The sequence below is a fragment of the Pseudochaenichthys georgianus genome, chromosome 14 (genome assembly GCF_902827115.2).
Source record: "Pseudochaenichthys georgianus chromosome 14, fPseGeo1.2, whole genome shotgun sequence".
NCBI lineage: Eukaryota > Metazoa > Chordata > Actinopteri > Perciformes > Channichthyidae > Pseudochaenichthys > Pseudochaenichthys georgianus.
This window is the reverse complement of record NC_047516.1, coordinates 24307563-24335165: the sequence shown is the minus strand read 5'-3', so window position 1 is coordinate 24335165 and position 27603 is coordinate 24307563. Positions and strand designations below refer to the sequence as shown.

Sequence of the window (27603 nt, the reverse complement as noted above, 5' to 3'; positions counted from 1 at the left end):
AACGATTTACTCCCATCTGCGTGTTTATGAACAATTGACAGCTGCAGACTCATTGCAGACGCTGTTCATAAATATAGCTGCTGCTGCTCTCTTACCACACATGAAATAACTCTCACTATTTCCAAAGATATATTCATGGAGATGGTTTTTCTTCGCTTCTCTTTTCTGGCCGACTAGGATCAAATAAATTATGAATGAGCAGTGTTGTTACTTATTAAACCACAAAAGGAAATGCATTATACAAGATGTTCTGCCTTGACCATAGTGCCTCTTCAAAGGAGGAATCGACAGTCCCTTTTGAAAGAGGATACATAATATCCTGTTTCCACTTTTGTCAGGGTCACCCATTATGCAAAATCCACTTTTTCATGTATTTTATACATAAACATGTGTCCCCTCTGTGTAAAGACATTCTGAAAGTTTCAGGAAAAAAATATTTGCTCACTTTTTGATCCATTTATATAAAAACCTGTCTGAAAATGAGCTGATTAGATTTTGGCCACTTTATGATGTTGTAAAAAATGTTTGGCCAATCACCAAATCAAGGTAACACCCCCCCACCTTATCACCTGAATCTCCTCCTAGAGCACCATTGGATTCTTTTTAACAAAATATCTCGCGGAGGGGAGTGGCTCCTTATTTTCATCTAAAGTAACAGACAGAGCACGGCCGGTTTTTGGCATAGGCGACATAGGCGGTCGCCTAGGGCACCAGATCTGGGGGGGGGGGGGGGGGGGGTGCTGCGCTGGTAGCTCTGGGAGGGAAACCGTTGGTGCTCATCCTAATTTTCAGCCTAGATGTAACAATATTCATAATTAAGTAAATGTAACACCCTTTTCACCCCGGTTACACGTTTCATTTGCCCTGTACGATGGGCGCTGTATGTGATGAAAGTGGGGGGTGTTGGCTTAACTGGCGCCCGCAGCTCAAAGCCAAAGTGCGAGCGAGCGCGAGAGGGAGGGAGAGAGAGAGAGGGTGCACCGGAACCGGCGCTGTTGTTATTAGAATCTGGTGCTAGCTGCTCTAACGGATATAAGAAGTAGATGTTTCTACAACCAGGGTGGAGGAGAGCTCTCCTGTCAGACTGAGAGGCTCAGTGAGGTAAAGGACTCTGAGTGTTTAGTTAACTTTAGTCTAAGTTATCTCAGTGGTTCTCAAACGTTTTGATCACAATTTATGTAAACAAGGCACTCCTTTATAATTATTGGGATAAACAGGTTTGAAATCATTTCAATGTATAGGCCTACTATAGGACAGTAAACCAAAAATATCGTTTAAAACTGGAGAAATAAAAAAAAGATGCATAAATAAATAAATGTTAACTAGGTAAAATAAGATATGAATGAACCGGCCCTGAGACAGAGGCCCAATCCCAAACCGCCTCCTACACTACTACCCCTACACACTACCCCTCCGTTCGCGCGGAGGGTCCGCCACATTAAGTGCTGTTCCAAACCAAGGAGTGTGGAGCGGTGTGGAGGGGGAGTGGGCTATCAAGCCCTCAAACAGCGAGTCTGCATCGGTGCTGACTTGAGACCGGTCTCTACCTGACCGGTCTCAACGTTGTGTGTGTCCGTCAGGAAATCTGACAGGAGGGAGCCTCATGTGTCACTCCGTCACGGAGGGGGAGTGTGTAAGGGTAGGGTGTAGGCGTGGTTTGGAATTGGGCCAGAGAATCAGCACTTTTTAAACAGGGCTGAAACAGAGGGGTTTATGGGATGCTGCAATGCTTGATCTGTTTGGTATTCCGAGCCAAACACTTCAGAGACATGTTTTGTATATATCTGAGACCTATAATATATTGATGAAAAACAGTATAATAAGGGAACTTTAATGCTGACTATAAAGAATGTATGTATTCCACTGAAACGAGCAGAACATGAAGATATCAGCTGTCATTCTACAAAGACAAATCATGCTTCTGATATAACTGAACATGTCCTCAGTCTACTGTTATCAAAGTGTGTTCAGAGTTGACCTGTCTCTTCTTCAACAGCTAACTCTTACACGGAGGCGTGCACGCCGTCATGGCAGTCTGCTTCCATCGGCACAGAGAAGACCTCGTCCAAGTTCAAACCTAGTAGTTCAAAGGTCAGTTTACGTGTCTCCGTCTGTCTCAGAAAAAAATGGTCATTGGGGAAACAAATGCTCAGATAATGACATGTTATCGGGTCACAGATTGTGCTAAATTGTAACCCTTTGTCATTTTCCTTGTAGAATTTGGCACAAAGACAAAACTCATTCGACATCGCTCCCCAAATGAACCTCCCCCTTTCCCCTACCCGCAGCAAGCACTCCACCCTGGTTAGTGTTTAGACTTCTTCCCCTGCTCTGTTTGTTCACAATATCTTATTGTTATGACTGCTGCTCCTGATAGTTTCACCCATTGCTTGTGCCTCCAGGCCCTATATACTTGGGGTTATATTGTATTATTAAACCAAGTTGGAGAGAGTTTACGAAAACAGAACAAATTACAATCGTTTTTTACTGGAAAGTGTTTTTTGCTTTTCCACATGTTGCGCACCTATGGCATTTTTGATTTATAAAACCAATTTCAGGGAATACATACGAAGAATACCAAGAACGAGCCATTGTATGACTCATACTAAATGATTATCTCCACATTTGCTATATTTAATGGGAAAAGAGGATCACAGATCAAGTTTAAGAGGAAAAGGCCAGGCTTTTCTCATTACTGTTCCAATTTCCTTTTGTGATAATTTCTTTGCAACTGCAACAGCAAACGCAGCCACAGCAAACGCAGCCACAGCAAACGCAGCCACAGCCACAGCAAACGCAGCCACAGCAAACGCAGCCACAGCAAAAGCAGCAGCAGCAAACGCCGCAGCAGCAGCAGCAGCAGCAGCAGCAGCAAACGCAGCCACAGCAAAAGCAGCAGCAGCAGCAGCAGCAGCAGCAGCAGCAGCAGCCGTCGCCCATGTACCCGCCACCGCCACAGCCTGATGTCTGTGTGATGAACCAGCTGAAGGAGCAGCTGGAGGAAAGGACGCGCATTCTGCAAGCCGACATTCAGACGCAGCAGCAGGAGCTGCATGACATTAAAGAGAAGCTTCACCTCGCTAATATCCAGGTAACACTACCACAAAGATTACAACACCTTATTGTAAGCTAACCACTGAATAATCAAATCAAATCAAATCAAGTTTTATTTATATAGCACATTTATAAACGATTTTTGGTCGAGCCAAAGTGCTGTACATATAATAAAAATAGCCTACAGTAGAGACACTTTACAGCAAATACAACAGCACAGATTGTTCAGAATATCAGTATGAGAAAAACGACACCCTCTGTCCTTAGACCCTCACATCGTACAAGGAAAAACTTCCAGAGAAAACCCACAGTTTAAAGGGAACATGGGAGAAACCTCAGGGAGAGCAACAGAGGAGGGATCCCTCTCCCAGGACGGACAGACGTGCAATAGATGCCGTGTGTAAATCGAAGAGATACTACATTTTACAGCATATAGACCGAATGTTAGGAAATGCATGTGTCTGTAATAAGAAGATGAATCCACGAGGATGTCAGCTACAATCCTGTGGAAGCCATCAGGGAAGCAGCATGACGAGACCCAAGGCAGGACCGCACAGACAGGTTCAGCCACGACCCGAAGTCCACGACTTAATTCAGAACTCAGGATAGAGGATCCAAGACACAGGACTACAGCAAGAGGATCAGCCTCGACTCCGGATCCCGGCGTAGATATAGATACAAAACAAGAAAAAAGATTTGGCTGGGTTAATCGGAACAAGAGAATACACAGACACAGACAGAGAGGGAAAAGGTCATTGGATAAAAGTTATTCTTGATAACCCTCTAGAAAGATCTCATGAACTTCCCCACTGAATAGTCAGGCCAAGAAGCAATCACATACCAATTCAGCTACATGTAATCATTACACATCCTCAATAACCTGCCCAGAGGGCAACATCTGGGAATGTTGTAGTGTTTCTCCTATCATTAAGACACAATGTCAAATATCGTAGCCTGCGGCATCAGATTTGAAAGAATAAATAAGAAGTAGCTTCCGATCCAACTTCAAACTAAAAACATAAGTAAATGAAGGGTAGATTAATATGTTTTGTTTGTGTGTAAGGTGTTGTTACAGCAGCCTTCCCACAATGACTTTGGCCAGGCCCAGCAGCAGCAGCAGCAGCAGCAGCAGAACCAGAACCAGAACCAGAACCAGTCAGGTGTGATCAGGCAGCGCTCAGGCCACTCAAAACCATCGTCCAGCAGGACCCACAGGTCATCCCCTCACTCACTCCAGAGAGAGAACAGCTCACCGTCAATACAGGTACAGAGCTACACGAGGGAAACAAGTCCAAACACAGCTGTCTGAAAATGTATTCTCTCATGTTAAGAGGATAATATTGATTCACCAATGTACCTTCAGTCATTAGCAGCTAACGACTTGTGGCCTACTTCAGTGCTCACAACACAGCAGAAGGCAGTTTATGGATTCAGCTGCTAATATCAGTCAATTATTAAAAGATATACACATCACAACAGGTGGTAATGTCATTGTTTTCTGAATGCTGAGCTTCCTGTGTTTACTCGTAGGTGCAGCAGAGGATTGCACGCAGCGGGCAGACCCAGCTGGTGAGCATGCCTGTGCAGACCAACCCCAGTGTGACCATGCCCTTCTACAGCAACCCCATGATGTTCTCTCAGACCAACACGCGCTCTCTGCAGGATGCCAACCAAAGACAAACAGACGGCGAGTTCAACCAAGAAGGACAACTTCGGTAAGAGAAATGTGAAATTCAGCCCACTCAAAACCACAGTATGACAGAAGGGACATTACTAATATGAAGTCAGTTTTATCAATAGTGGCCTTCAACTGTTAAACTCCTTATTGTATGTGTTGTGCTTCCCTGCCCTGATAGGCAAGTGAGCTATTGTAGTGATCCATTATTTTTCTTTTATTATTTTTTTTCATTGTCAAAATGTCACAAAATGTTTTTGGAAGGATAACTTTTTTCCATTTTGTGTTTGTTGTTGTAATACTCCTGCCGGCCACAAGAAGCAGTAGTGCACAATTACCCCATGTTCGAAACAGGACTGAACACAGAAGATCAGGAAGAATAAAAACACATTTCAGCCAAAATAAAGACATGAGAGTAATGTCACATTACTTGCTAACACACTATTAATGTACTGTGTGTTTAAACCTCTGTATATGTGGTTTAAACACCTCTGGAAAAAAACAGGAATGTTTTGAATCCTATTTAGAACATGGGGTAGTGGTGCCTCTAGTGGCCAACATAGATTTAAACTTAGAGAACTTATCCTGACAAAAAGAAAAGAAACACCTACAGTCTTTCATAGATGACATTGTGTTAGACTTCTATACAGGAAAGAACTCTGTTTAAGATTTTCTCTCACTTGCTTTTTTTTTCTCACAGAAAAGATTTAGTTTTTCCAGTAACACATTGTATTTCCCTGCAGCATGCTACTCAACCAGCCAATGCAGACACTGGTTCCCACAAGCAGTGTTACCACGCAGCCTTCCCAGTGCAACATGGGCATCTCCCAAACCATGTGAGAAATGTTTCATTACCCTGCTCACACACACACACACACACACACACACACACACACACACACACACACACACACACACACACACACACACACACACACACACACACACACACACACACACGTTCACCTGTTTGTCTCTGTGGTGTCATTTCGTATTGTGCCTAATGTTTTCTTTCCGCCCTCTGCACAGATACACCTTGGAGCAGCAGATCATCGCCCCTTCGTTCTCCATGCAACAGGTCAACTGCAACGCCGTCCTCGTGCCCTCCCCCTGCTTCACATCCCCCATAATGATCCCACCCAACGGTTTCATCACAAACCAGTCCCAGTCTGGTTATCAGACGCAGCCTCAGGCGTCTCAGCACTCCCTGCAGCTTCAGCAGCCCCAGCAGTTCTTTCAGGTACAAAATCATCTGCTGTTTGCTAATTGCTAATCTGAGATTTTCTAGACTTTAACTCTGAGTCATTATGTGATGGATTGTAGCATTACGTTACGAAGCTTGATTAACCACACCTTTATATTTACTGATTTGGGATAATTTCAGGCATTACACAGCATCTGAATCCCTAGTTACCATAGCAACAAGCTACTGTGTAAATCCCACACGCTGTTAGAGATCTGTGTTATTTTCAATCGTACTTAACCTCGGCTTTGAATCAAAGATGTGATGTTTTCTAAAATTCATCAGGGTTAAATAAATAATTTTCTAAAGACTTATTTATCGTTTTTGTCCAAAAGGAACAAAACAGGTCACCAGCCTTAAAAAAAAAAACCTGAATAGTCTTTTATTCAAATGTTTAGTCATATATTTGGAGTGTATGTGTGTAATGTATTTGTTCTTCTCGCTGAGAGGAGTGTGTCCTTCATTTTTGTATGGAAGCAATGAAGGGTCTTTTGTGTCTAAACTTTTCATAACCCAGAACTAGTGTCATCATTTCTTAAGATGTACTGTCCGAGTGGTTACATAAAAGTTAGGGCTGTACCAAATGTAACTTCTTCTCAATATGAACCTTCTATTGAGGTCAAAAAGAGATATGATTGTTTTTCACTGTAATTTATGACATCATTGCCCACAAAATAATGGATATAATATATGATGATTGTTGACCTGGCTGTATATACAGTCTGTAGTATATGGTTTACTTTGGGACACTCTGGAATTCAGCATCTTAAGCACACCTCAGGCTATTCTACTAATGGGTGAAGGGGAGTTAGTGACAGAGGTAATAACATTGAATTCAGTAGTTCTTCCTGGACGCAGTGTTTATGTGTTTATTTCTTTAGAAGTCACTAATTCCTCCCAAAAAGTGTACACTATAAAAACCTATTATGCACGTTGGGTAAGGATAAGATTGCCAACACTTCAACAAAGACTCCTATTCTCTTGTGTGTCCGCAGATGGCTCAAGGTCTGGTTCACGGCGGATCAACTCCAGCGTTCTTACACACCACTAATGTCCCACAGCAAAGCACTGTGGGATACATCCAGCAGCATCAAAGTCAGCAGCTCCCGCAGGCACAACAGCAACAGGTGCAACAGATGCAATATCAACACTCCCAGAACCAGACTAGCAGTGTGTCAGACTTCAGAAATATGCTGACTCGGTAACGCAGTGCACCGCGTTCAGAGCGCTGAGATCTCAACTCTGTGTTGCCGCCGTGCGGGCAGCAGAACGTTGTGGCATTAGAAGTCGAGTTCTGTGGAAAGAAACGCCTGAAAGTGAAACGTTTTGCTCCTTACTGTTGGTGTTCAGTGGAGGTCGGTCAGGGGAAGCCAGAGGCAGAGGAGCACTGACCCGACGTTACCTGCGGGCTCTGAGGAGAGGCTGAGGGTCTGGACCTTCATTTGTGGCCTGGAGTCAGTCAAAAGTGGAACTATTGGATCAAGCGGACTATCAAAGCTCTCAAGAAGACGTCACTCTCACAGGTTTCAATGCAAAAGAGAGTTCTAAATGTCTCTTTGCATTGTGGTACTGTCCTCCTTCCTAAAGGTAGAATATTTATTTTTGCCCATGAATTAATATTCTTTTTTCCTCACTAATAATGGCTCGACGCCCCTCCCAAGACGTACAATCTTATAGTGTCATCATTTAGTTGGCAGATAACAGAAGTTTCTCCCATTCTGTCCACAAAACAACGATTTACTGTTCATGTCATGCAAATGCAGCAGTGAGGAATATTCTTTGATCATTTTGAAAGATCTAGATCTTTGAAGCCTCAATCTGGTACTGAAAGCGGGATTGTAAAACTGTCCCGCCCCTTATCTTCGTAGAAAAATAACAGTCCTATACCAGAGGGGAAATATTTGTGCCTTTACCCATGGTCCGCCCATACTACGGTTTGATGGTTGTGTCATTTGGAATACAAAGTTATATTTTCGTAGGTCAAAGTTTATTATTTTCTGCATCAGATAAAACAAAAAACATCTAGATTTTTAACATATATAACAAATATATATATATATTGGATGCTTTTTGCAACCTTTAAATCTAAACACTTATAGTAACACATAAGATTCATATAACTATTTACTGAAACCCTTAAATCACTTTTATTTATTTAATATATTTTTGAAATATATATATTAAGAAACTAGTTTTATACAAAAAGGTTTAAGATGATTTTATGTGTTTATTTAGGCATTGAAGGGTCAGCGCTGGTCCTAATGTCTCGCACCATCTGGGTTCATGTCAGAACAGTCCACTGACCTGTGTGGCTTTACAACAAAGTGAAAGCCTGGTGATTTAAATATATTGGAAATAGTGAGAAACTTTGGTAGCCATCTTGCCTGCTATGTTGATAATTGTGAACACTATATCACCTTGTTTCTTCGGCATTGCTATTGTTTTCTGTTCATTTTGTCTGATTTAAATGGCCATCTGAGAAGTCACTAAATGTAAACTGTGATCATGACCAAATTACCTTTTTAAATCGCGTCCTACTCTGAAAGTGATCTCATCAAAAACTGAAAATAGTGCGAACAGATTATTACAGAAACCTCCAATGCATTATTGTATCATACAGAGGCATCATTAACAAAAAACACATACATTTGACATTATTTTACCATTGTTTATTCAACTGTAAATGTAAGTTATTTGTCAGTATTTTAAGATACCAGCTACTTGTTCTTTACATACTGTGCTTTTATTCTGAAAGATTCGTTGGTAAAACTACTAATCAGCTCTTGAAACTGCTCATTGGTATGAATCATCATTTTAAATATAAATGTGAGAGAAAGATAACAGTCATCTCAAAGCGCTGCCTGCAGTAATGGCGAGATGACAGAGGTGTACTATCGAAGCCTGATACGCAGACGTAAAGGAAGAAGACGCACTAAAGAACCTGGTTCACCTTTCTGTTAATGACAATCAGAGAATTTGTAACAACATATAAAAACTGACAGTCTGATTTCATGGTTTACATTTAAAAATATATCTTTAAATCTGTTAAATCAGGAAAAACTGTTTATAATGACTCAGTGTTTCCTGTGGAACTTGTGCTACACTTTATAAAAGCAGCCCTTCATGCTCAAAACAGCAGTTTGCTCTCAGCTGTACACATTTAAGCTGCGTCATCAGATCCCTTCAGGACTGGTGCTGCAGAACTCCTGTGCCCACTTACACTTTCCTATGTGCAATGTCAATTTGAAGATGAATGTTAATTTATACAGGATTGTGTGTGTTAGAGGTGTTTAATAAGCAATTGTACCATGATAATTATATGGAAGTATTTTTTTTTATGAAAATGTCCTAACATTCCGTTTATCAGCTCTTGAAGGTATCAGATATGTTTAGTGGGAATTTGGTGTGGTATTTTTTCCCAAACAAAAGGCAGTAACTCATATGTTCACCCTGAGAAAATATTAAATGAAGGATCTTTGTGTCCCCGGCAAACAGAATGTCAGACACTATGGGAGTCAGGCTGCAGCCGTGTGGTCTGGTAGTTCAGCCAAAAACAAGAAAATGTAAACCTGCACATTTATTTAGCTTTTTTTCAGTTTCAATGACAGATTTCTACCATTTCTGTTGAATAGTTTTTAAGAAAAAGTTCCCATTTGATTTAAACTCAACCAGCAACACAGAGGTGCTATAGATGACTAATGTGTTTTTCATTCACTGGAAGAAGACACTCCTTTTCCTTTTATCAGTAACCTTTAACCTTTCAGGGAAATGCAGTAACATTTCCTCTTGAGGTTGTTTACCATCCGCATTCAGAGAAGATCTCAAAATCATCATACTGCTTCGAGGTGGTTGATGGAAGCGCCGCCCAGTAAAAGTGTATTTTCACAGGTGTGATTGTAAATAATGCATCTGCTCTGACGGTACTGTTTTCTCCCTAGTCTCCCTGACAGCACCTTTTCTTCTGTTCTTCAACTCGAGTGCTTTCTTTTTTCATGTTGTTTTTCATTGAGTGTCATTGTTTTTAAAGGCATGTGATTTGAATCACATATACTTGTACTTTCTAATAGTGACTGACACTTATGAGCGTGGGCAGTGAGATTATTACATTCTGTGTAAGATTTGCCTGAATATGAACAAAACAGAAACGGTGCACAGCCATTTCTGCAGTCTGAATGCAGAAACAAACATTTAATGTTGTATAATAGAATGTAAAAGTTTAAAATATATATATAATTGTTTATTTTATATGTCTCAGATTATATACGTAAATTCAATGATTTAAAATTAAAGTAATTTTGTAACAGATAATGAAGTGTCTTATTAGAGAAGGTGAGGTTCTTCTTTGTGTTGCACAGTTGTATGGCTTGTTTTCTTTCTGTATTAACCATCAAAATAAGCTTTACAAACATCTTAAACATTGTTTAAAAAGAAATTAACAAATTAAGTTTACATTCTAAAATATCTTGATATGAATGATGTTATATTGAATTATTTATAAATCAACCTGGATATTGTGAAATATTTGAAAATAAATATTTTTAAACATGTTTTTGAAAAGGCATATTTTTACATCAGTACAGCATGCTTGTATTAACCTATGCAAAGTACTTACTCTGATCAAATATTGTGCAACACGTTTTTAAACACTTCTCACGCAGCAGAGGGCAGTCCATATGAGCCACTGTCACACCTCCCTGAGATTTTCACAGTGATTCATTTGATGTCAGCTATCCCAAAATACCACTCGCTTCTCAAAATTACATTAACTGTACACGTGTAACAGAATTTACAGTATCAAATGAAGGTTTGGTATAAAACATTTAATCTTTCTATCAAAAATTACTTTCTAATGACATGATTTCTGAAGATAGTCTCACAGAGCCGTACACTTTGAAACCTCGGTCACTCTGTACACCTTGCTGATCAGGACCTCCACTCTGTCTCCACCCAGATGGCAGAGGTCCAGGATGCAGACGAGGTGCATGTCCTCCAGCTCCCCAGCAGACCCCAACACCTCCTCTGCAAAACAAACACTGATTATAAATATACTGCTGTGTATCGGTGATAAGAGTCTTCCCACAAACTGTTTGGATCCTCCACCCTTTTGTAGGTCCGGTGAATACCTGGCTGGGGAAGTGTTGATTGGCTGAGCGGACAGAGGAAGCCTGACGAGAGGCAGGACAGCATCGTGTTGCCATGGGGATCCTGAGGGAGAGCGACAGCCCTGGGATCATCTGAGCTCACAACGGGCAAAAATGCAGCATCGATGGCCATCTGTTTGTTTATGCCTGTCAGAATGATAACACAGAAGAAGAGTGGCAAACTGAGCACAAGAACAATTTCACACATTTCATTTTCAAGAGTTTTCTTCTTTTTTTTCATCTTTTAAAAGGAAAACTAGTCCAATTTATTCTTGGCCCACTTCAGTTCAATAAGAATGTTATACATCTATGGATCCGTTTTTTTATTAATATGGAAGGGGAATTCCATTTAAACGGGATGAGTAATTAAAATGATCATTCTTAGGGTGAAGTACGCATTTAAAAATACTAATAATAGTTGTATTAATTTGTGTTTTCTTAATGTGACTAACGGCCCGTCCACATGGCAGCGTGCGTTGCTTCAACGGAGACGATTCCCATTCACTTTGAATGGGGTGACGTCACGCTTTGCCGAGCTGCATTGTGGTTCCTTCGCGTCGCTTTGCCTCCGTTGCTCGCTTCGAAAGTTGAGAAAAGTTCAAGCCTCGACGGAAGCGTCAGCCAATCAAATCATATGCCAGTACAAGCTTTAGCCAATCAAACCGCGTGCTTGTGTGTCATGGGCGGGAGATTAATGTGATTGTTGTTGGTCGCACGCTAGACACGCCCACCGGCAAGCTTCAACGCACGCTGCACCGCTACACATGTGGACGTACCGTTAGACCTCTGAAAGCAGGTCTAGCGACTCACTGACAATGTAAATAAATGCGACAAAAAAAATTCAGGCCAGTTTTGAAACTCTGCATGGATTAAGTACTAACCATTTTTGCCTCCTTAAGACAGCTATTCAGTGTCTGAATAATTCAGACAGAATATAATGTCGGGTGCAAAAGGATGTCCAGGTTCAGAGACGGAAATGCTCAAATTAACTTCCTGTGGGTCACAGATCAGAGTAATTCTTACGCTAAGACTTCACCTAGTATTGTAACTTGGTAGAACCCGGGACAGACCACAGGAGGGGAGGTGTCCGCACTCTGCTCTGGGGTCCAGTGCGTCGGCTGAAGGTTACTCCGCTGCAGGAGGACGTCCTTTTCGTCAATCGTGAACCTCCGAGACACACTGTCCTGGTGCAGCCCGCCTTCACACAGATATTCAGACACTTCCTGTTTCTGCTTCGGCCAACTGCTGCTTTCCCAAGATATGACATCAGAGTCTGTTGAAAACACAAACATGTCAGTATCAGAGTATCAGAATGCAAAATGTACATCGCGGTCAAACTGCAGCTCCAATGACACACCTTGATTTCGCTGGCTGTCTGCGACATTCGGAGCGTCTTCAGATCCAGAGTCGCTCTTTTTCTCTTCCTCTTCTTCCTCAATCTCTGAGCTCCTTCTGTTTCTGCGCCAACAGAAGACTTTCAGAGTGATTGAACTTGATAACTAATGAATACTACCAGCTGGATCATTATTACCTTTTTGCTGCCATGCTACGAAGATTCAAGGAGAACTGCTTGACTTTTCTGGAAAACATGTATGTATTCACATTTTATATAAAATCAAAACATGTGCTCCTAGCAGCCACTAAAGATAAATGATAGATTCGCTATTAAGCTTACAAATATTTGAGTCAGGAGTGGAATGTTACCTTGTTTGAATTCTTCTTTTTATTCCTCTTACTGAGATTTTCTCAGCAGTTGAAATGGGAGCTGTGGTCTGCTCAGCTGTGGAGGGATGGTCCTGTGTGTTTGGCTCACACACATCAGGAGCAACATCTGGCACCTGCTGAAATCAGTTGACTTATTTAACAATGTGGTAATGGTCGCTACTCTTGGAAAGGTGATTTAAAAATAATGTTCTTTACTTCTCTCTCCTCTGTTCCTCTAGACTCTGTTGATTTAGGGTGTTTCATGTATCGCACTGCCGTGATCTGTCCTTGAATTGCAACTTTTTTATGCTCCCTATATTGGAGGGTCTCCATCTCCTTCTTCAAGTCGGCCGCAGTAACCAGAGGAACTTGAGCTGAAGAAGGAGCAAAAATAAATACATTTAAAAAAGTCTGTAGGAATCAGGATTCATGTGCTTGGTGTATTATACACTTTACAGATCAAACAGATGATTGTAAATTGTCTTTTTAAGGGGAACTTGGAAGAAAAGCTTTTGAAAATTCCCTCTATCTTTTGGCAAAACTGGAGGAAAATGCTAACATATATTCTTTCCGATTCCTGCCGACCACAAGAGAACTGAGTATTTCTTATTTTGGTTCAGTACTGAAGAGAAGTTCATCATTTCAAGCTCTGCTCTAAAATTATTCATATTAAAGCTGGACTTATTTTCTGAAGCTTATCGGTGCATAATTAGATAAAACTATAGTTCACTGAGGCCAAACAAAATAGTGCATGAAATGTTAACTTTTCTTCAATAATAACGTTCTTCCTGACCTGAGGCATCTGCCATGGACTGGGTAAATGTCTGCGGGGGACGAGGGTAGCAGTAATGTCCGCCAACAGAAGTCTTCTGAAGGACAACGTTGTCCTCCAGAGTTTTGGTCCACTGGATGAAAGTCTTCACTCTGGGGTCACTCACATATGGCTGACCTTTGTGGTAGCCTGTAGTGGAGTCAGAAGATACAGTGACCATTACCGTCTGATAAAACATGAACATTATCACTTCCACTTTGTTAGAGCTGTGCTTACCTGTGATGAACGTCTCTGTCTCACAGCTGCTGGTGAGGTAGGGCAACGAGCCTTCCACTCTGCAAACTCTCATCTGAGTGCACACCAGGTAGGTCACTGAGGAAGAGATGATGATGATGATGATGAACAGATGAAGTGAAAATGCTAACAAGTTAGAGCTGTCAGATAGAAGCCATTTGACTTACTTGGACAAATACGACTGAAGACTTCCGGTTGGGAAGAGGAAAAAACCTCCAGGATAAAAGGACGGTCGGATGATCCGTCCACCGCATGGATCCAGCGATAGGTCCAGAACTTTTCTGGACCTATAGGTGAAAAAAAAAAATGTTTCCAATGATTAACTTTGGTTAAAAGTAAATGAATTCCAGTTTATAGATAGAACGTGTCTTACCCTTTTTCCCTTTGCTCTTGACTCTTTCAACACGACCAACAAATGTCACCAAACAGATGACATCACATGCAGAATTGTTGGATAATTCGTCCAACTGTAATCTGTAGGATACATACGACGAGGTTTAAGTTAAAGGGGACCTATCATGCAAAATGCACTTTTGTACGTCTTTTATACATGAATATGTGTCCCCGGTGTGTCAGGGAACTCACCAAGTGTCAGAAAACACAACCCTCTCTATTTTCCTCCATACCCAAATCTCTAAAAACGGATCTGATGCAGAGTCAGACTGATACAGATTTGAAATATCTCTGATGGCAGGAACGAGGAGCTCCGCCTATATGGGAAACTCTCCACCTATCAGGAGGAGAGAGTCACAGCCATTGCCGCTTGAAAGCGCTGGAGACGCTGTAGTACATATACCAGGCCTGTAGGTGGCCCTGTAGTCTGCCACAAAAGCAGCGAAGAAGACTTCTCACAGAATCAGCCCTTGCAAAAACAGGGCTAAAAAAGAGCAAATAGAGCGAAATGAGGCATGGCTAAAATGCATGATCTGTTTGGTATTTTGAAAAAAAAACATATAGCATGATAGGTCCACTTTAAGCTATAGTTGGCAAAAAAAAGCCCACAATTTATGAGACACATTTTTTTTATATTAAACCTTGTGTTGAAGCAAAGAGAAGCGATGTAGTTCCTTGACACTAACTATTTTTTCAATGCTTTATCTCACCAATGTATGACTGAATTAACCTTTCTATTTTTAGGTGGGTTTAAATGTGTGGGTTGTTTCTCATAAAAAGGTGCAACTTTAAACTCAGACAATATCAGAATTCATATTTTTTTCCTTCAATAAATGACAACGCTTTTTTCAATGAAAGACACTTCACCCCAAAATTGCTCCTGTGGGGATTGTCCACAGTATTGAGTATGTAAATCGCTTTGGATAAAAGCATCTAACAAGTGACATGTAATGTTAAACTTTAGATTGACAAGTGAATCACCTGGTGGTGAACAGGTAGGAAACCTCAGGTAATCCCCACTGAGGCAGCACGCTCTTTGCTGAGACCACAGTGACGACTGAAGTTGGGTTGCGAGCGTTCAGGCAGATTTCTTGGGAAAATACAAATAAAGATATTGCAGTTAAGATTGTGCTGCACTCTCGAGTACCCGCCCTATCAGAATAAATGTGTACATACCTACAGAGTGAAAGGTCTTCATTTGGTGATGGTCCATTTGCGGGTGTGAGCGGTTTGAATAACTCTGCTTTAAGGAGTAATTTTGGATGTACAACACAGTGCCTACGCTCAGTTTCTGGTAAAACTCTGGACAAAGTTCATTCCAAAGCACGAGGGACATCGTGCCACTCTGGTCAGCAACTTCAAAGTATGCCTGAAATATGACAAAGACCCAATCGGTCACAGCATGATAGTGAGATCCTGTTCATATTGTGTTACTAAAGCTCAATTAGTTCAAACTCACCTGGAAGGGATAATCAATCTTGAGCCCAAACTTGCCATAGTACCTTAATCTGGATTTGTGTATGATCTTCACTAGGAGAGGAAGAGGTTTCCATGTGTTTCTAAAGCATGACTCCAGACTACTAAGAAGAGTAATATTGGAAACTGTTGAAAAGAAGACATTGCAGACATCACATCTTGAGGATTTATTTTCTGCAATTAATGTAAATTACATATCAAATACATTCTGTTAGGAGAAGCATTAGAGTGACTCATGTGACAGCTCATCGCATATATTCTAGTCAACAAATATCAAATTGGTTTCAAGACGTAAAACTACATATTGTCTAGGCTTGTGAGTATTTTCATATCTTAATACAACAGTATTAAAAGGTAGTAGCTCAGTCTGTAGGGACTTCGCTCAGGAACCGAAGCGCCGCTGGTTTAATAGCATGAGTGTGGACAGTTGAACCTCTTCCACCTCTCCACTCATGCATGTGGTCCTGTTTGTGCATGTGCGTTCATGTGTATATCAAAAACAACATGTGTCATGTAAATAACACGAAAGTGAAACCCTGAAGTTCCCCCTAGGCCCTAGGGGATTAATAAAAGTCAGATTTTCTTTGTCTTTCTTTAAATTGTAAACACATTTGATTGTTGAAGCAGACTGAAATAAACAATACTATTATGGGCTGCTTACTTAGCCATAATAACACAAAAGTCTCCCTGAGCCAGGCTGTTGTTCCCTCGTGCTTCAAGGAAACCACCATCATTCCAGTGCCAAAGAAGTCATCTCCATCCGGCTTCAACGACTACCGCCGCCCAGTCGCACTAACTTCCACCATCATGAAGTGCTTCGAAAGGCTGGTCATGAAGCAGATCAAATCCACCCTGCCCCTATCGCTGGACCCGTTTCAGTTTGCCTAACGAGCTAAACGGTCCACAGAGGATGCAATCTCCTCCGCTCTCCACTAATGGCGCGTTTCCACTGCAGCGGGTAGCTCGCCTTAAGCGTGCCGAGCCGTGCGGGGCCCGTTTTTGGTTGCGCGAGAGAATCGCTGGCAAGGGGGCTACAACTACAACAAGATGAACATATTTGACTGTGATTTAATTGTAATACACGTTTCAAAATGATGCCGAAGTAACAACATACTGATACCGGTTAGTAAAAACCATGAATTAATGCTTTGACAAGTCTGCAGACAGACGGCAGGCGAAAAACTCTTTTAAAATGCGTGCTTTCTAAATGGAGCTTGGCTAAGCTAACGTTATATATGCTCCGACCGTCCACACTCACAACAACGGCCTATAAAGACATAAATAAACCAGCGACTGTATTCGCCATGACACAGGCAGTCTGTGGTTTGTACTTGTTTAACGTTTGTCTAGTTTCTGAACAGATATGAAGAGCTGTGAGCTCTGAGTGCTAAGAGCTAACGGCTGTGTTGTTTTTTGGGGCGCTCATTGAAGATGACGTCACGGCTCCGCCTACACTGCGTTACTATAGTAACTGCCCCAGTTCCTAAACTGTAATGGAAGCGCAGCATTAAAGTGAGCCGGGCCTAATAAGGCCTAACCAAACCGAGCGAGGCCTGCAGTGGAAACGCGCCATAAGACTAAGGACCCATATGTCAGAATGCTATTCATAGACTTCAGCTCAGCATTCAACACCATCATCCCCCAGCAGCTTGTAAAAAAACGTACAGACCTGGGCCTCAGCCCCTCTCTCTGTAACTGGTTGCTGTACTTCCTAACAGAGAGAACACAAGCTGTACGGGTCAACAATAACACCCTCATACTGAGTACGGGGCCCCCCAAGGATGTGTGCTCAGCGCCCTTCTCTTCACTCTGCTGACCCACGACTGCAAACCCATCTTCAGCACCAACCACATCGTGAAGGCTGGGGAACAGCTTCCTCCACCAGGCGGTTAGGATGCTGAACTCTCTCCCCTCCCTCCCCCCCCTGACATCTCTCCCCTGAACTCTCCACCCTGCCTCCGACCTTTCTCCCCTGCCCCAAATGGTCCTGGACTCTAACGAACTAACTAACTAACTAACAAACACACACACACACACACGTCACTTTTCTGCCATCTCCGCTGAACACTTTAACATTATTAACATTTTAAACTGTATACCCCGGTTATCTAGGCCCTTTTTGTTGTTGTTTGATGTATATATGTCACACTGTAGGACCTCGAGAAACGATATTTCTGGATGTACAACATGTAGAATTCTTGACAATAAAGCTGACTTTGACTTTTGACTTTTTGAAGTCAAATAATTATCTCCACACATTTTAGACTTTTCTGCCTTTTTGTGATTTACATTATAACAAAGTCAAACGTATCTATCCTGTGTATTTGACTGTTGGTCAGACAAAACATATTCTGAATGCTCAAATATTTGTAGTGACATTTCCATTGATCATTTTCGTCCAGCCCTTAGTGGTGTATACAAATGTAAGCCATGTTGTAAATAGAGCAGTGTATGACAGGGGGTCATCAGAAAGTCTCACCATCCAGCACTGTGTGCGATGAGGGAGACCCTGAGGTCCAGATGTCCCCCTCTGGGTCCTCGTTGTTCCACAGAGACAAGTAATGTTTGCGGCTCACCTGGAGGGGAACATCACTTTGCAGCTCCACACTCCTCTCCATGCCTTGCTTTACCATCATCGGCAGAGAAGCGACGTCCTGTATGCGTGGAAGGAGGGCAGACATCTCTCCTCCACATCGGAGCTTTTCAATACAAATGTAACCGTGTCCCAGTCTCCTCTCGCTGTAAACAAACGAGCACTGTGTGATGCTCACGTCAGTCCCAGTCCTCAGGGTGTTAGAGTGCACCAGGTGATTTAAAGCAGGGTGAACAGAGCATTTGGCCCGCCACACTCCGTCAGTGACCGTCACGTCGTAGCTGTCGGGCTGCCCCTCCGGCTGATCGGATAAGTACCGCTGCAGCGCGATGACAGCCACCGGAGCCTCGGTGCTCACTTTCAGACACTGTGTGGAGGAAAGCCTCTCCAACGTCCTCTGGAGGAAAGACGCTTCAGAAAGAGCAGTGCCAGCGGAGGAACAAGACGAGTTATCTTCCATTGTATGTATGTCAACTAGTTATCGAAATATGTCATGTTAGCTTGTTGGCTAACTAACTTCTTCCTACCCTTATTAGCATCAATGTCTTAACTGACGCAGATAAATAAGTAATGTCAGATCAATGGAAAAGTATATTTATCTTTCCACAACTACTTAACCTTACAATATTAAATATGTATCGGTGTCGTCACAGTTGCCGTTGGTTAAACGTTATTTACAAACAACGCGGGTGTTTCCTCTTCTTCGTTGGTTTTACTGGCAGACTACAGATCAACGTTTCGTTAAAGTGCATGACTCCATCTACTGTGCCGGAGTGTTAAAACACTTTTTGTTTTGGCCTTTACTTGTAAATTATCTTTTGTCCGTGTCTCTGTATGTGACACTGTATCCTTCATTTCCCCTGATACATTGAAGGATCAAGTGATCCTTTATAGGTTGAGTAAATCCTCCAACTTTTAAATATAAATAAACTGTGTAAAACCCATAGACTGTATAGGGAAAAAACAGACAGAGGCTGAAGTCGAATAGTCCATTTAGCTTAGGAACCTTCCTAAAGGAGTGAAATGACCCGGAAGTCCCTCAGTGGCAGCCATGATAAGTGCCGTTCGAATTCTCTAGAATGATGAGAATGATAGGAAAGGAGGTTTCAAACTTCCTTTATAACCTCCTTTAGCTTAGGAACCACTGGACCTCCCTAACCGACAGGAGAAGCGAAAATGCTGCCCCACAATGCCTTGCAGCCGCCGCATTTTCCGTCACTCAACAGTCGGCCGTTCACGGAAACAACCGATTATGACCGAGAAATTATATCATGAAAGTTACGGTGCTTATTAAGCATTTTAAAACATAGGTGGTAAGCATAGACTGTATGGTGGTAAGTTGTCAAAGTGCTTTGTTTTGAACGTTCATCAGTATTATAATCAAAAAGAGAAATATGAAGGTTAGTTTTTACTGAAATTATCAAATAAAGTCAACATCTCACAGTCTTTACTGAGCTGTGTGGAGTTTGTTCAACTTTTAAAAGATGTTTGAATGGTGATATACACAGTGATAGATGTTAAGGACTAACGTTTATAATAAATACATTTGTTTTGATTTTAAGATATTTTCATAGTTCATACAATCTTTGGGATCATTAGGGCCTGAGCACGTAGTGCAAAGACCTATTGAAATCGTCAGTATTATTATTCTTCTGTTACCGGTTCTGCACTTTCAACCTGTTTTTGAGGGGGTTACGACACTATTCATGTAGCGACATTTGGCAACGCCGCCAGGACCGGTGAAAATGTTAACATTCTGGATTCGATGGGAGAACATTTTTCAACTTGCTCTCTAGCGCCACCTGTGTAAATTCAGTGTTTCGAAAAATGTACAAAGTCGCAGCGTAAGTCTGACGGACCTGACATTTTGCACACTTATCCGGGTGGAGCAGCTCTACATATTATCCTCTCATATCCCGAAGCTCCGCCTACTTTGATTTTTTTTAAATTAGCATAATGTGAAAAACATTGAAATATTAACTTAAATTCCAATTTCTTGATTTTCCAAACCAAACTTAGTGCACAGCATCAATGGAGGGGCAGACACATTACCGTACAAAATGAGCACGAGGTGTGGAAAAATGTGGCCGACATCAATCAAAACGTATTAGCAAAAGGGTGTGGCCTACACATAAATGCTCACAATTCATTCAAAATATATCCAAATATCACAGATTTCGGTGGATAGGTTCAGTGTGTCTTGGGGAATAGGCACAACAAACAATGTTCATTTCGAACAATAGGGGGCGCCAAAAACACAACTAATTTATATCTCAAGACCCGATGGACTAAAAAAATATATATTGTCATAGACATACTGGCAGGGTGAGTATAAACTGAGATTTAAAGGGTTGCAACCATAGACTGTATATATAAATGGACGTAGGGTCCGTGACGTCACCCATAGGATTCTGCAGAGTTGCCGTGAAGCCCTTAGTAGGCGGAGTCGGCCACTAACGGCTCGACAGCGACGTCAGAGTCTAACTCCCGCCTTCTCCCGCCTGCTCCAAATAAGGGCAAAGAGGCGGTGCTGAGGCGGAGCCGAGGTTGGACAGGGCGGGACCTGCTGCCACCGAGCGTGACGTTCCAGACCTAGCTCAGGCTAAGAAGCTAAGCTAACATGCTCTATTCAGTATTAAGCTAACAACCTATGCTAACAACCCAGCTTGAGGTCACTGCTCCTCGTTCCCGGCATATTCTGAAGGTAAGATACCCTGTAACTTTATCTTTTGATTTAAATGTTCTTGAACCTACACTATACAATTGTTTTTTAAGTGCTTCACCGTTTTTCAAATATAAATGTCATTTGTAACTAAACTTTGTAAACTAGCAGAGATATGGCCAGTGTTGCGTGAATTAAATGTGATTAATGAAATATGACTGTAGAAAAAGAAAGGTGCTTTTATATTGATTAAACCATTTTTATTTATTTCAGCATTAAGAAAAATGAAGATGGCAACCTCCTCCACGCCAAACTGCACAACCTGTAAGTTGATGGTCCTGGCTTACTTTACATGACTTCAGATGGTTGACATTACACACAAACATACTATACATATACATGTGTGCACAATTGTAGATAAACAGCACACAGTATATAAATATATATATATATATAAACTGTGTGCTGTTAATCTGTTTTTTGAGGTTTTGCTCTCTTGTTACTTTTAACCATACAGGTGTGATTTCATAGTTATTTTGCATGTTATTGTCAAAGGAACAAAATGAGAAACCCTTTATAATTGATTTGATATTCCTCATGATCTGAAGCATTTGTTGCTCTCATTTATTTTCCTCCCATAGTGACTGTATGGATAATCGGAGACAGCTATGTCCGGCATGGAGCCCAGAGAGCTACAGAGACCATCGGCAGCAACCTTGGCCTCGACCTGAGGGTGTGCTGGTTCGGTTGGGGTGGACTGCGCTGGAGAGGTGTCCTCCCTTTCTTTTCCTACTCCCTGCGAGGAAGAGCAGTCCCGGATGTCCTCCTCATCCACTGTGGCGGCAATGACTTGGGGGATGTGCCCAGTGTTCAGTTGCTGAACCAGATGAAGGAGGACCTGCACCAGCTTCACCATCGGCACCCTGGCATGAAGATCATGCTCTCCCAGATGAACCAGAGGCGCCGGTGGAGGGCTGGTGCAAATCCTGTCAAAATGGACAAGGCCCGGAAGTTTGTTAACAGTGTTATGGCTACTTTTGTTCATAGCCTAAATGGTGCCATTGTTGACCACTCCAACATTAGACATGACAGTCCTGGGCTGTTTTTGCGAGATGGAGTTAATTTCACCCCTTGGGGAAATGATATTTTTTGTAAAGTCACTAGCCAATTGCCTGAAAGACCACCTCCAAAGACTGTGAACTGCTAAAATGTCAGTATCACTGTTTTTGGATTTGGCCTTTAGAGTATGTATTCTAAGGCCCTTGCTAAGCCCAGACTGTCATGGCTAATGTTGAGTTAGATATTACATCTGTAGCCATAACACTGTTAACATGGCTGCTCTTCCTCTTCCCCACATCCCACCCCCCCCTCTTCCCCCAATGGACTCTGCAGCTCTCCAGGCCCATGCTGGGCATGGCTGTCTGTCAAACCTTTTATTTTGTATTTGTTATGATGTTTTTTGTTATTTTATTTGTTAAAATAATTATGTATTTATGTAAATATTGAAAATAAATTACATTCATATTTTCACTTCTTTTGTCTACTGCTTACTGAAAATGTTAGCTATCACATCCAAATGGGACTATCAAATGAAAGGATAAGCTTACCATACAATACAGAAAACATTACACATTAAGGCTCAAATCTTTTCCCAAGCCGGAGCAGTCTGAAAAGAGTCCCAAGTTTAAAAACACAAAATCTTGACAATGAATACTACACTGTCATTTGTCAGTGACAATGCAAACAACAGGAAGGTCTCCCCTAGTCCCATGTATGTTGGCATCAATGTCATAAGCATACCAGAATGTAATTATGAAGTGCAATACCCACAATCCCTACAGGGTCGTACCGTCACAGAAGATAATACCTTTTAGAGAGTTTCTAAATTGTTCAGTATGCAGATAAATATTTGTTTTACAATAGAACATTTTTTCTCTATAAATGTTCCCACATGTTGTGAGCATCTACTTTAAATCTTTTGTCAACAAATAAAAAACATCTTAATTTCCTTTAGGACAACATTTTGTTCATAACACCACTACATTAACAATAAGCATAGGAAAATGATAACTGTCAACATTTAAGATTGTGCTTTTACTCTTTATGTAATCAGATCTATTTACATTGAAAATGTGATAAATACACAAGCCACATTGAAAGTTACATCTTACATTTTATGAAAAGTAAAGGTTTCGAATCATTGTATGACTTAAAGGGATAGTGGAAATCTGCGAATTTTGGGTTTAACTTATAATAAACAATTTTTTTTTATTTCATGCGCCTAGTTTCATTTTATTTTCAATTTTACTGCTCCCGACCACGCCCTCTCAATGAAACGAAATACTTCGGGAATCTTCGGGTGATGACGAAAACAAAGGAAGACGGGCACAAACATTGGACGAGGCACGAGTATTTTATTATGTTTTCTGGCTGATTTAATGCATCGTTAGCCTGTACCATTGTGTACAACGCCATTTATTGCCTGTCGATTAGGCGACCGGAGGCCTCGTCATCCGATAATCCGGTACACAGTGTCGAATGTGTACACTACAGTCATCATATAGACATGATAGACTAACAGTACTGTGAGTACAGCCTACACTTGACAGGCAGCCTGGCTAGCCTAGGATTAGGACCATACTACGTCAAAAGACCGATTGGCTCTAGCTGTATATCATGCTAATATACAATTCATTTAAATTTATTCATGTAATTAATGCCCATAAGGCTGTTACATATACAATAATAAATGTGACAAGATAATTTATGTGAACCTGACCCTGGTATGTTGTGAAATGTACCCTACATGCAGTCATCCTCGGGCATAGCCATAGGCCTACAGTGCATGCATGCCAACTTTTGCAATATATAATATAGCGCCTAGCGTGAGCTATGCTTAGGGACCTACCAGTCAAGATTATTTGTGCGTAGGGGTGCATCATCTGGCGCCTGGTCCTGGTCATCCTCGCCATTGCCCATGCCGTGAACTAACTCCATCACCTCGGGCTCGAACAAATAAGGACGTAATGGTCCATCGTCTGGCTCAATATTCTCACCATCGTCGCTTACTGAACCGGATTCAGATTCAGTTCCTAAAACTACATTTTCGCAGGAAAGCCGAGAGGATGTTTCTGACTCGCTATCATCACTGGATACCTCGTACAATCCTTCTTCTTTGTCTGGTATATTTGCCCTTCCACGTTCATTCTGCATAGACGCCATGGTTTGTTATTGTTTCGTCTTCCTGAGTTTTCCTCACTTCCGGTTTGGCTGACTCATCATTTCGTTTCTAAAAAAGTTCGGGGAAGCTGCAATAAAGTTCTTCTAACATGCGTAAGGCAATTATTATATTTTTTTAATCAGGTGTGATTGTTTTGGTACGTAATTATGCTTGTATATAAGTTAAAACGAAACTATTTGGGGTTCAATTTCCACTATCCCTTTAAGTACACTACAAAATAAATTAAAGATGTGCAACAACTGTATCAGTAATTAAAATTATATAACTTATGCACAGGCTTGGGAGGGCTACTTGCCAAAAACACAACCAGTAACTTCATGTGAGTATCAAGATATAAAAGTAATGTAACCTGATAACTTTCTTTTTGTTTTGGATTACTTCAATATCAAATGTAATGCAAATAAACACAGGAGAGAAGAAATATGAATATGATTTTTTTACTTAAAATGTATAATATAATACCATAAAGCAGATTCAGGCAGTAGGTGTAGAGATTCACAATTAAAGTATTATCCTCCAGAACAGTACGGCTTCCAGAGAAGAGATACCATTTGATCATTTTACAACAACCACTATCTGCTCTTTTTAGGTTTTGAATAAGATTGTAATCCTGAGTTTCCCTATTATTAAAAAAAGTAAAACTAATCCGATTACATCTCTTCCTATGTAACTAAGGATTACACTTTCATTTTTTTCTATACGATCTTGATTCGTGTTCGATGTAATCCATTACTATCTAAGCCAATACAAGTCATAACTTTTGGAAAATTGTCTCAAGTTATAAATTATGCCTTCAATCTCTTTCACGTGGAGAAGACATCCCATTGGCCGAGGCGTTGCAACTTCCCTCAAGCGTCCTACATGAAAGAAAGATCACATATTAGAAATGTGTGCACAAACTATTCAGTATGACCCGTCTTAGTTTAAAGCCCAAGTGTAAGAGTGAACAGAGGCGGAGTCTGCCTGTTTTCCAATTTGTTTTGTTTGTTGGCTGCTGCTACCCAAACCAACACCCTCCTCACAAGCATTGACTGTTGGAATGTCATTATGCTCCACATGTGGAACAACAAAGGCTTCTTCAGGTGTGCCTTGTATCATAATGATATTGCTCTGATCAGCAGCAAGACTGTTTTCACCACTACCATGGTCTACATCTGCAACCTCCTCATTGCTATTAACAGTCGAACTAGGAGTGTCACTTACCTCGTCATTGTTACTCACCCTGCTTCTCCTTCCAGGCTGTTGTTCTTTGGTGAAATAGAAAATGGTGGGCACTGCAGTGTTTTTCAGGCATCTCCTTCCCTAATAAAAATAATAAACAAAAACACATAAAATAACTTTTTGAGGTCTGTAGATATTCAACTTTCTTTTGAATAATGTTGTTTTAAATGTAAGAGTGCATTATAAAAGACAATAGAGGGCCAACATGTTAACTATGCAGTTAATCCATTCAACAATTACGTGTTTCCAAGATTCAGATTCAAAGGATTTATGTCATAGCACATAGGCTACAGTGTGGGAATGGCAATGAAAATCATCTGACCCGAGCTCCTCCAACAATGCAACAGTTATATAAGACATAAAACAATAAAAGAAATTCAAAATTAAATTAAGAATAATAAATTAGTGCAGGCAGAAATCTATATACACGTACATATAATAAGACATATGCAAGAACAGAATGTAAAGATAAATATTGTATAGTAAAATTAAATTAAATCATTTTTTTTTTACAGTGATAGCTGTTAAGATAAATAAGTTATAAGATGACAACAGATGAATGAATGTTGCTATTAAAATAATGTAAAAAAAAGGTAATATAATTCATCTGTTTTTAACATAGAGTATGTGGGGGAAATGGCAATTCTCTATCTATGATAAAGAGTCTTTGCATAAATTGAAGAGAAATGTGATGGTTTGCAAACAAATCGATTTCTATTTTTCTTTACTTAACTGGCAACATCTTAATTTGGCCTTTAATAAGCTTTTATGGCAAGCTGTGCCATAACAATTATTTAGCATTGTATAATGTATAACATGTATTTAATTAGTAACAACAATTTACACTCACAAATGGAACCAAGTTATTTTGTTTTAAAAAAAAGGATCTGTACCCATGAGTCCGTGCTGAAGGGATGACTCTCAAAGTGTTCACTGCACAGGCGAGAAGAAACGTTGGGGGTCCATGTATTCCTCCGGATGTTCAGCACCCACTGGTCCAGCCTGTCTGGATCACCGAAAGGAAACCTTTATTCAAAAATACATGAAAACCGACCCAAAGACAACAGGAGGGTTAATGCCATATTCACTTAGTAACGCATGAACAACTTTTACAAATATGTCTATATAGTCTGTGTTGGTAAATGTAATCTAGGTTGCACATTTCCTGCTGAAATACATGCATGGGCCTACCAAGTTACTGCGTGGCACTTTGGTTTTGATAAAACAGTGTAGTTCCACTATATAAACGTTACATTCATAATCAAACGAGATAATATGCAAGATAAATAGCTATTTGTTGTTATTCTTAATGCTTGTCATTCACACGTTAATAAAATAAAATAAGTACCGATACATAGCAGAACAATTGTGGCGATGTTCAGCTTAATAAGCCTTGTTCAACATCATTTATTTAGCTAATACTATAGCGGGCTGCAGGCGAACCAAGTCCGCGTTTCGCTGCATTCCTTGATCTCCAGTTATAACGCCGGGCTCCGCCGCTGGCCGAAGCTAACGGAGCCGCAAAGGGTTAGCTACGGCTCCGGTTAGCTTCGGCGGCGGACTCCGGCGGCCACCACTGGGATAATTGGGTCCCCTTTTAACATTTGCTCCCATTTAGCATTATGGGCGTCATAGCCATAGACTATAAAAGTCTTACCCAAGGCTGAATCATAAACTAAACTGTATATATATACACACATGCATAAAGGGTTACGTCCTTAGCTAGCTACATAACAAGCTAAGCTAACAAGCACACAAACACCTGCTAACGGGGTTAAAATGTATAATATTATCATTTTACTCACCGAAAAAAGCTGTGAGTAGACTTCTTGGAAGTTCTGTTAGTACATTCAAGCGCACAGCACGACATCTTAATTGTCTGGTATATCACCACGAACACGGCTAAAGCTAAAGGGTCAAGTACAGTACTATGACTAACTAACGTTGTAGCCTCTATGGTTGTAGCCTAGCAGAGTGGACAAGTTGCTGTTAGCTGACAGTGAGGCACGTATCTGTCAATCAAAGTGACCACGCCCTAATGTATGCACAAACTTTAAGACCTAATATAAATAAAAGGGTCGCGTTAGAAAACAATTCACTCACAGATCCATAATCATGAAGGTGGAATCTAACT

At 41.0% G+C, this 27603-nt stretch overlaps 2 protein-coding genes and 1 long non-coding RNA gene across 7 annotated transcripts in view; 1 reads left to right on the top strand and 2 right to left on the bottom strand.

Moving 5' to 3' along the window:
* npas2 (neuronal PAS domain protein 2) overlaps positions 1–10475 on the top strand; it is a 68474-nt gene extending 57999 nt beyond the window's left edge. For both annotated transcript variants that reach the window (XM_034098686.1, XM_034098685.1), the window contains exons 15-22: positions 1997–2091; positions 2218–2304; positions 2741–3091; positions 4118–4318; positions 4585–4769; positions 5473–5565; positions 5759–5969; positions 6968–10475. In XM_034098686.1, the coding sequence (XP_033954577.1) occupies positions 1997–2091; positions 2218–2304; positions 2741–3091; positions 4118–4318; positions 4585–4769; positions 5473–5565; positions 5759–5969; positions 6968–7177 (1433 nt within the window). In that variant the 3' untranslated portion in view covers positions 7178–10475. The remainder of the gene's footprint in view (positions 1–1996; positions 2092–2217; positions 2305–2740; positions 3092–4117; positions 4319–4584; positions 4770–5472; positions 5566–5758; positions 5970–6967) is intronic.
* A 302-nt stretch (positions 10476–10777) lies between these two features.
* radx (RPA1 related single stranded DNA binding protein) lies at positions 10778–19595 on the bottom strand. Of its 4 annotated transcripts, none has more exons than XM_034098688.2 (15): positions 18232–19595; positions 15736–15878; positions 15453–15645; positions 15258–15366; positions 14257–14357; positions 14051–14170; positions 13866–13961; positions 13611–13778; positions 13034–13191; positions 12818–12954; positions 12645–12692; positions 12471–12571; positions 12150–12386; positions 11096–11260; positions 10778–10991 (listed from the first exon to the last, which is right to left on the bottom strand). In XM_034098688.2, the coding sequence occupies exons 1-15, from the start codon at positions 18803–18805 to the stop codon at positions 10846–10848; spliced, it is 2496 nt and encodes an 831-aa protein (XP_033954579.1). In that variant the 5' UTR covers positions 18806–19595; the 3' UTR covers positions 10778–10845. The 4 variants fall into 4 exon arrangements, with proteins under 4 accessions (XP_033954579.1, XP_071061481.1, XP_033954580.1 ...); XM_071205380.1 differs by having other exon boundaries at positions 12471–12565; XM_034098689.2 differs by having other exon boundaries at positions 12818–12951.
* A 5074-nt stretch (positions 19596–24669) lies between these two features.
* LOC139435104 (uncharacterized) lies at positions 24670–26502 on the bottom strand. Its single transcript, XR_011644377.1, has 2 exons — positions 26363–26502; positions 24670–25550 (listed from the first exon to the last, which is right to left on the bottom strand). It is a non-coding gene; the product is annotated as an uncharacterized lncRNA (long non-coding RNA).
* Positions 26503–27603: the final 1101 nt, after the last annotated feature.

Excerpts from the sequence above, each read along its gene's own strand:
- radx (XM_034098688.2), bottom strand. The coding sequence starts at position 18,805 with ATGGAAGATAACTCGTCTTGTTCCTCCGCTGGCACTGCTCTTTCTGAA. Across the intron at positions 15,879-18,231 it reads ATCGCACACAGTGCTGGATG|TTTCCAATATTACTCTTCTT; the intron begins GTGAGACTTTCT and ends TCTTTTCAACAG. Across the intron at positions 12,572-12,644 it reads CGTAGCATGGCAGCAAAAAG|AAACAGAAGGAGCTCAGAGA; the intron begins GTAATAATGATC and ends CTGTTGGCGCAG.